This window comes from Alosa pseudoharengus, unplaced genomic scaffold (genome assembly GCF_046254945.1).
Source record: "Alosa pseudoharengus isolate Yale_2024_CS ecotype anadromous, Long Island Sound unplaced genomic scaffold, YU_APseudo_1.1 YU_APseudo_1.1_scf_12, whole genome shotgun sequence".
Taxonomy (NCBI): Eukaryota; Metazoa; Chordata; class Actinopteri; order Clupeiformes; family Clupeidae; genus Alosa; species Alosa pseudoharengus.
Genome location: NW_027468587.1, coordinates 19,497,702 through 19,506,740, shown reverse-complemented (window position 1 = coordinate 19,506,740; position 9,039 = coordinate 19,497,702). Strand labels below are relative to the sequence as shown.

At 46.5% G+C, this 9,039-nt stretch overlaps 1 protein-coding gene across 1 annotated transcript in view; it reads left to right on the top strand.

The window, feature by feature from the left end:
- The window catches only part of pnp4b (purine nucleoside phosphorylase 4b), a 12,537-nt gene extending 3,756 nt beyond the window's left edge, over window positions 1–8,781 (top strand). Inside the window, exons 3-6 of the mRNA XM_076279461.1 lie at window positions 681–784; window positions 6,015–6,190; window positions 6,618–6,808; window positions 7,824–8,781. Of these exons, the coding sequence (XP_076135576.1) occupies window positions 681–784; window positions 6,015–6,190; window positions 6,618–6,808; window positions 7,824–8,062 (710 nt within the window). The 3' untranslated portion in view covers window positions 8,063–8,781. The remainder of the gene's footprint in view (window positions 1–680; window positions 785–6,014; window positions 6,191–6,617; window positions 6,809–7,823) is intronic.
- The last annotated feature ends 258 nt before the right edge of the window (window positions 8,782–9,039 follow it).

The following is a 9,039-nucleotide window of genomic DNA, read 5'->3' as shown; positions in this document are numbered from 1 at the left end:
CAGTTCTGTCACTCACACTGCTGTTGCTCACACATTTGCATGGCCAATTTAGTATTAGTATGATGTCAATATATTGTACATTTCCACAAAAGTTATTAGAAACAAATTGCTCATAAAACACCAAACACCAGCAAACCCTTTTGTCATAAGACATTCTGCAGTCACCTAAAAATCACCTAAGAATGTTTGAGGAGACCATTTGGTGAAGATTTTTCTTTTCTTTATTCAAAACCCTGAGCTCTCTCTCTCTATCTATCTCTCTCTCTTTTTCTTTCTCTCTTTGTTTGAGTGTACAGTCCCTATGCTGACAAATACATTGTCCGACAGATTAGCCATGGGGCAGCTGCTGTGCTTTTCACTTGGCTGTGGAGAGCAGAGAGTGCACAGTAAATACTAACAGAAGGGGGAGAGTGTAGATGTGATAAAGCCTTCTGGGAGGGGGGGTTACCTCCACAATCACCGTATGTCACAAAGCATTGTAGACAGGGGTGCGCTCAAGGGACAAAAAGCAAAGGAAAGAGGACTGTTTCATAATTGTACTGTGTAAAACTGAAGGTGAAACCCATATCAACTTACTTGATAAAAGGGGAGGATAAGTAAACTTACATATTTGGCTGTGTGTGTGTGTGTGTGTGTGTGTGTGTGTGTGTGTGTGTGTGTGTGTGTGTGTGTGTTTGCAGTTCCCGGTCATGAGGGGCGTCTGGTCTTTGGCCATGTGAACGATAAGGCCTGTGTCTTCATGCAGGGCCGAGTTCATCTTTACGAGGGCTACTCGTTATGTAAGGTGAGTCCAAACTACCACTGCAAGGGAAGGACTGTTCTCAAGGTCGGCTGGAGTTCATTACCCAGAGTGCCTCACTTCTGAAATACTGTCAATGTTATCATATTACTGTTTAGAATACTCCCCAATTTGTGCAGATTTACCAAACACACACACACAGATCCACACACACACACACACACACACACACACAGTCAAATATGTAAGTTTACTTTTCCTCCCCTTTCCTCCCCCTACCCTTCCTCCCAGTCACACACACACACACAGAGAGAGAGAGAGAGAGAGAGAGAGAGAGAGAGAGAGAGAGAGAGAGAGAGAGACAATATGTACGGTGTATTTACTTTTCCTCAACAATATGTTTTTAAATCAAGTCATTTATTCAGTGTGCCATCAGTATATGGATGGATTACACTTCATCAGCCGGCTATATTCACTCAAGGCTCAGCTAATAACGTTCAACATGGCACAGGCATCGAGTCGTACAGTGTGACACTCATTTAAAATCCTTAGACACGCAACGGAGTCTGGATGTTTGAGAAATTCACCTGGAGAGCTCACTTCACTTACAAAAGCAATCAGCAATTTACAGATAACAAAAAGCTGTATTCGGTAACAGTGAATAGCGCCACACCGTTGAAGCTTGCTTTCCCTTCTCGTCTCTCGCCCTCCTTTCTTTTGCTACAAGGACACGGGAAGTGGTGTGAAACGGCTCCTATTTGTAAAGCAGAGAGGACCTGGATGCTCCAACATGCACCATTATCCTGATCCATCACAGTTCAGGAGGGGAAAAAAGATGAAAGACAAAAAAGAAAACATACACACACACACACACACACACACACACACACACACACACACACACACACACACACACACACACACATGCACATGCATAGGGACACATGCAGAGAGGGAAAGGGATCAGTGTTTCAACTTCTTCCCAGCCCATGGGGAAATCAAGCCCTTGCCCACTCTGCGGGCTTTGTGTTTCCATTTTGGAACAGCGCTGTGAGCAGATATGCCAAACTAATGTTCATTCCATGTGTTTGGCAGCATGGGGGCCACCATATACACAGTTTACAAGGAGTCCATCATGTGGGGCAACACCACAGCGCAATACAGAGTAAATAAAATGGTGCTTAGTGGACCACTGCATAAATTCATTCATAAAGGACGTTTACGTTTCCAAAGCCTTACAGGACTTGTCAGTCAGAGCCCATAAATCCTGCTGTCGGCTGAAAGCTCTCGGTGGCATCTAGATGCGCCGCTCGTCCACTCTCGTCTACCCTCTCAGCCCCTCAGCTGCCAGCGCTGTGGTGAAGACAGCATAAATTCCGGCTGCTCTTGGCCCACGTCACCCCTGCGGTCTGAGAGGTGGCGAGAACTCAAATTTACACCCTCTGCCCCCAGGGGAATATTTATCTGCCGCGCACTGTGCCAAGGATCCACTTTCCCCCAAATTGCTGAGGAATCTATATCTTCCCGTCGCGGCACTATCTCCCTCACTCACTCACTCACTCTCTCTCTCTCTGTGTTTGGGGTGGGGGGAGAGCAGCTGTCAGGGTAATCGTCACGCTGACAACATGACACAGCACATTACGGTCAGACGTCGCGGGCCTGACATGTGGCAGTGGAGATGCAAAACCTTTTCCGCACTCACCACCAGACCCTGCAATTTAATCATGCTTTATCTTACTCAGCACTAATGATGTCTCAGGGTGGATGGGGTGGTGTTTTGAAGGGTGGATGAGGTGGTGGTGGCGGAGGTATAAGTTTGCTAAAGATATTCCAGCTCTTTTGTCTCTGAGTTTTATCCTCAGACCCTTCATTCACCCACCCATTCATCCTTACCCCACCTGATCTTATCATTGCCAGAACAGATCTTGCGCATCGAGCATCCATAAATTAGACACCCACCTCAGGCTTCCAGAATCGCTCTGGGATCGCCTGGAATGACCTTAAAAGAACAGGGATAGCGAGGCCTGCTTTCTGCCTGAGTGTTTCGTTGTGTTATAGTAATATGAGACACTGGTGTTGTTAAGATACAGCAGCAAATAGGATCTCTCACTACTTGGCAAGGTCATGGAGCCATATTGGATCTTACAGCATTGGTTTGGTCCAGATATAGAAGAAATGAGCTGAGGAAAAGGTCAGATGCTTTCGCACTGATCATAACCTTGATGGGGCCAAAAGCATCGCTACCTTCTTCCCAGTGCAAACATCAAATAACTCAAATCAATATGCAATAAATATGTCCTTGTGTGTTTGTAAGTCGATATAAGTTTAGGGCCTCGCTCCCTTCGACTCCCTCTCCTCTCTCTGTTTCTTTCCCTCAGACACAATCACAGACACACACACACACACACACACACACACACACACACACACACTCTCACTCACTCACTCTCTCTCTCTCTCTCTCACACACACACACACACACACACACACACACATACACACACACACACACACACACAAACTTACTCATGCACAATCACTGACATTTTAGTCCATGGCAGTATTGTTATGCCAGATAATTTGATTCATAAAATGCACCCCAACCTGCCATTCCTCAAAAGTTCACCCTTCATAATTCTTTTACGGCCCACCCAGTGAAGCAGAGCTGTGTAGAGCACTATGCGGCTTACTTCTCATTTCTAAGGGCTGCACAGATGTGCATGAACGAACCCATTCAGGCCACAATGTCATCTTCTCTCTCGGCGGTCACGCAGTAACACACGGCATATCTAGCCGCGGCGGCTGCTTTTGTGTGTGAGCGGTAGCTCATTTGTTATGAATGTTTTGTTAGCATGGGGAGCGATATAGAGGTTAATTAGACAGTTTGCTTAGCTGGCCCCTATGTGACCAATACTTTTTGTTATTCCTCCTCCATTTCTCATTTTCTCTTTTTTTCTCTACTCTCACTCTCTCTCTCTCTCTCTCTATCTCGCTCTCTGTCTCTCTTCTCCTGTTTGAATGCAAAGCCAGGCATCCTAGCCAGGTGGGTCTTTATCAGACTGCTGGGTTCAATCTGATAGTCACCACAGCACTAAAGAAAGAATTGCATCACAGCTCGGCTGCTCTCTCTCGCTCTCTCTCTCTGTCTCTCTCTCTCTGTCTCTCTCTCTCTCTCCGTCTCCTCCTACTCCATGGATAGAAGCGGTTGAGGGTATGGGGGTTTGGTATGGGGGTGGGGGGGGGGGGGGGGGTTGGGCGGAGTAGTGGCTAATGGAGGAGAGCTATAGGTCATGCTTGCCTGATTGCATTTTTAGGCTGGGCAGGTTTTCACCCACACTCCTCTCAGGACTTTGAGTTCGCTCCAGGTGCTTGTGTCACTCGCGCCTTCACAGGGGATAAAAGCTGCTGCTGTGTGCCTGCCCTGCCGCTAAAGGGGCTGGCAATAAAAACTGAACTGCTTGACACAGGCCAGGTGCGAGCGAGGGGAGAGAGGCAGAGAGATGAGGGCGATCACTGAAGTGTGGATCAGCTCTTGTATTTTCAGAATCATGACCCTCTGTGTGCAATAAAGCCGCCAGGCCGAGGCATAAATCTTGGTCCCTCGAGTCACCTCACCAGCTTATGGAAGAAATTGATCACACGATGGATCCAGTAAAACAAAGCCCAGTTCATGAATTCAGTGATATGATTTTCCTCCTCGTGATATGCATCGGTGCGCTGGATTTCTCTTCACTGACACGCGCATTGCTGCCTTTAACGAACGCATGGCTGGCGACGAGGCTATCGTTTAGGTCAACAGTGGGGCATACACTCCAAGAGGCATACTACTCCAAGGACTCGATTCCCTCCGACCTCCCCTACTCCTAGCTAGGGTCTACTGCCCTGCAAAAATGTAATGTGGGGATTCGCCTCAAAACCAATTCTTCTTTTTATTTTTTATTTTTCTTTCTTCCACCACCACTTTCTTCCCACCATGCTTTTCCTGTTCGGAGCTGTGACCGCAGGTTTCGCTGGTGGCACCAGCCATGGCAGAGGCTTTGCTGCCTTCTTCTCGGGTCCGTCAGAGAGAGCAAGGGAGCGATGAAGAGAGAGAGAGAGAGAGAGAGAGAGAGAGAGAGAGAAGGATTGAACGAGCACGTCTGACAGACTGTGACATCCCTATTGAGCTGTGCTATACTGAGCCTGCTAGTTCATTACTCATCTCCCCCTTCAGGGTGACACGGGCAGTAATGGGGCTTCTGTGCAATCCTATATTTATCTCATTTACAGAGCGCAGGACCACTCCATCACCTGCCCACAGCCACAGCTGCTCACTAGCAACACCAGCACAGGCCGAAAGAGCGGCACACGGCTGTGTGTGTGTGTGTGTGTGTGTGTGTGTCTGTGTGTGTGTGTGTGTGTGTGTGTGTGTGTGTGGCAATTGGAGGGATGGGGAGAAAAAAATTGACATGTGTCTATGTGTGGGGAGGGGTGAAGGTGCAAGCATTGTATGTCTGTGTGTTTAGGATGCTTGTTTCTGTACATGGCAATTTGTTTCTTGTGTGTGTGTCTGTGTGTGTACATAACTGCATTACTGTACAAAATTGTTTGCGACTCTAGACATTTTCAGTGCTGATATGTGCATTTTGATTGTTTGTGTGTGTGTGTATGTGTGTGTGTGCCATCTGTAGGCTGTGTATGTGCATTGCCCCTTCCAAGCTTCCTGTGTGTGTCACCCTCCCATCAGAACATTACTATCTCATCCCCTCACTGCACACCTGCCTCCATTTCCCATCATGCCGTTGGCCTGCTCACGCTCAATAGCCCAGTCCCCTACTAATCGTCTTCCACTCGTTCCACTCTCATGTTCTCTCATTCTCTCTCTCTCTCCCACCCTCTCGCCTACCCCCCCCCATTCTGTCTCTCTCTCCTACCCTCCTCTCTCTCTCCTACCCTCCTCTCTCTTTCTCCTACCCTCCTCTCTCTCCTAACCTCTCTCCTACCCTACTCTCTCTCTCCTACCCTCCTTTCCCTCTCCTAACCTCTCTTCTACCCTACTCTCTCTCTCTTCTACCCTCTCTCCTACCCTACTCTCTCTTTCTCCTACCCTCCTTTCTCTCTCCTACCCTCTCTCCTACCCTATTCTCTCTCTCTCTCCCACCCTCCTCTCTCTCTCCTACATGTACCCTCTCTTCTACCCTTCTCTCTCTCTCTTTCTCTCTCCTGCCCTCCTCTCTCTCTCCTACCCTACTCTATCTCTCTCTCCTACCCTCCTCTCTCACCCTCTCTGCTGCAGGTCACTTTCCCGGTGCGTATCTTCAAGCTGATGGGAGTGGAGACCATCATTGTGACAAATGCCTCAGGAGGCCTGTGTGAGGACTTCAAAGTGGGAGACATTATGCTCATTAAGGACCACATTAACTTACCTGGCTTTGCTGGACAGCACCCACTGTGTGGGCCCAATGATGAACGGTATGGTGAGGACCAGGGATGAAGAGTGAGAGAAAGAACAGAAGTGTCATATGGAGAGTGAGTGTGTGTGTGTGTGTGTGTGTGTGTGTGTGTGTGTGTGTGTGTGTGTGTGTGTGTGTGTGTGTATATACGCATGCATGCGTGTGAGCTTTCTGTACATTGTGTGAGAGACGGAGTAAGGGAGAGAAATGCAAATATAGTATAATACAAGTATACTTGAACAAACAAAGAAGAGGATTTCCCAAGCTGGTTAAATGAAATAGAGAACTAGATACAGAATTTACGTAACATGAATTTGTCAGTGTTGCGATTGATTAATAATACACTATGTAAAAAATGACAAACACGAGTATATTATGCATGTCTTTCATGGTCTGTAATAAAAACGAAAGTGTCTGGTTTTCTTAATTCCCTCCCCCTCTTTAAGGTTTGGGATTCGATTCCCATGTATGTCGGATGCCTACAGTAAAGACCTGCGGAAGCTGGCCATGTCGGTGAGCAGTGACCTGGGCTACTCTAACTTCATGCGAGAGGGCGTCTACTGCATGGTGAGCGGGCCCAACTTTGAGACCATTGCAGAGGCCCGCATGCTGCACGTCCTGGGAAGTGACTCAGTCGGTAAGACCCAAAATGGCCGTCATTACCCAAGCTAATTTGCAAATGTCTGTGGTGATCATTACTGATGATTACTTGAATTTGTTTGTGTCTGACAACGCAATGGGTGACGTCCCACCTTCACCTGTTCCTCTGTTCTGAGGTGATTAGCGATAGCTACAAACAAGAAGCTCTGTTCCTCGACTGTTTGTGTTAAGCAGACTCGGTTTCATCTAAAGCAACATTTCTGACAGTGAGTCATATGAACCCATGGCCTTTGGTGTTGTGAACATGAGCTGAGTAATGACAGAAGTTCAAACAGTCCTCTCTAATGAAGGGATGGATGACTCAGGGCTCTGGCTGATGTTTGTTCTGTGGTAAATGGCACGATGACTACTGTTAGGTTAGCTTAGCATGTTGCTATACCTCATTAATAAATCACAGTGTTTCAACAGCATGCTCTTTTAATGAAAGTGACCCATACTAATTACAGACACATTAGAATTGCTCGAAGAGAGATAATCTGGTTTACAACCAATAATTGTGCTTTAGATTAGATTACACAGAAACTCATCAGATATGAATGCACAGTTGCCACATCTGAATTGTTTTTGCAACTAGTGGTAATCCAATTTAGAAACTAGAGCACCTTTGTCACTGTGGTGTTAAAAACCTGACAGTTAAACTGCTTGTGCCCATCCACAGCCAATGGGTGTGGTATGTGGGGAACAAACATTGCCAGTCGCTGAGGGACTGTGGCGTTTTCGTTGGTGCACGTCCACCACTCCCTGTTGGGTGGATAGCGAGTCCTCCTCATTAAGTATTAACAATGAGAGTGGCAGCAGCAGCGTTCGCTTATTAATGATGCAGCACGGGCTCCTGCCGGCTTTTTCTTCACCACAGAGCTAATTGCCATTTAATTAAGAGCTCGTTTTTTTCTCCTACTCTCTCTTTCTTTCTCTCTATTTTTCTCTTCTCCAACACCCATCTTCTCCTGACAACCCCCCCTGACCCCACCCACACCCCTTCCCCACCCCAGGCATGAGCACGGTTCCCGAGGTGACGGTGGCCAAACACTGTGGCCTGCGAGCGCTCGGCATCTCGCTTATCACCAACAAGGTGTCGCTGGACTACAGCCGCGAGGAGAAGGCCAACCACGAGGAGGTCCTGGAGATCGGGCGCATGCGGGCTGAGATGCTGCAGAAGCTGCTCCAGAACCTCATCACCCGCTACGACCAGCTCGACAGCAACCAGGTGGAGACACTCAATGGCCACTAGGAGAACCTGAGAGTCTCCCAGTCACTAAACTCTCAAACAACTCGAGCAAAACAACACAATGTAGTTATCTTCTAAATAATGGCTTCAAACTCATTTTGATGATACACTGACTCTCATATCTGTCAGTACCAATGCATGCTCAGAATGCCTGGTATTGCACTATGTATCTTGTAGCTAGGTAGGAACATGACCCTTTTCATCCGTTCTCCACAAATTGGGTACCCCCTCAGTAGGGTATCTAGTATGATGGGTATCCAATATGATGAAAATTGATGAAAAGGGGGATTCCTACATTGTGTTACTTAAGCAATAATCTCACTGATTTTAGAACAGCTAAGGGCCGTTGTTAGGCACGATGCGCAACTAACATTAGATTTATTTACCAACGATTTATTCATAGATAATCATTCTTCCACCAAGAAATATATTTCCTCTATCTGAATGGTTACCAAGCAATGTCAAGATGCAGCTACTCTAAAAATGTATGAAAAGAGGAATTCCTACATTTTATTACTCATACTTTCCACCTTTGCTACACATTATAGCAGGTGTTCCCAACCTTTTTTTGGCAGGTGACCCTATTTCAATGTGTTTTTCTATGTTGGCAACCCCAGTCATTCACAACATGTTGTAAGAGCATGCATCTCATCTCTGCTGTAACATCCAGTCGAGAGCGGTACTTTGATTTTCATTTGATTTCATTTCTTTGATTACATCAATCAAAGATCTCATGCGGGCTGTCTAAGTTTATTTTTTACATAACTAGATTGTAATGAGGAATCAATATTAGTTTCATGAGTTTTTTTTATATTTGTTTTATTCAATGAATATTCTTATGTAATGTACTGGTCAATTTTAAGATACCCAGTATCTCAGCCGACCCCATTTGAATTTCAGGCGACCCAAAGGTTGGGAAACAATGCATTGAAGGGTGTTGCAGAGCGACTTCCAACAAACTGCACTATACACCACTGAGT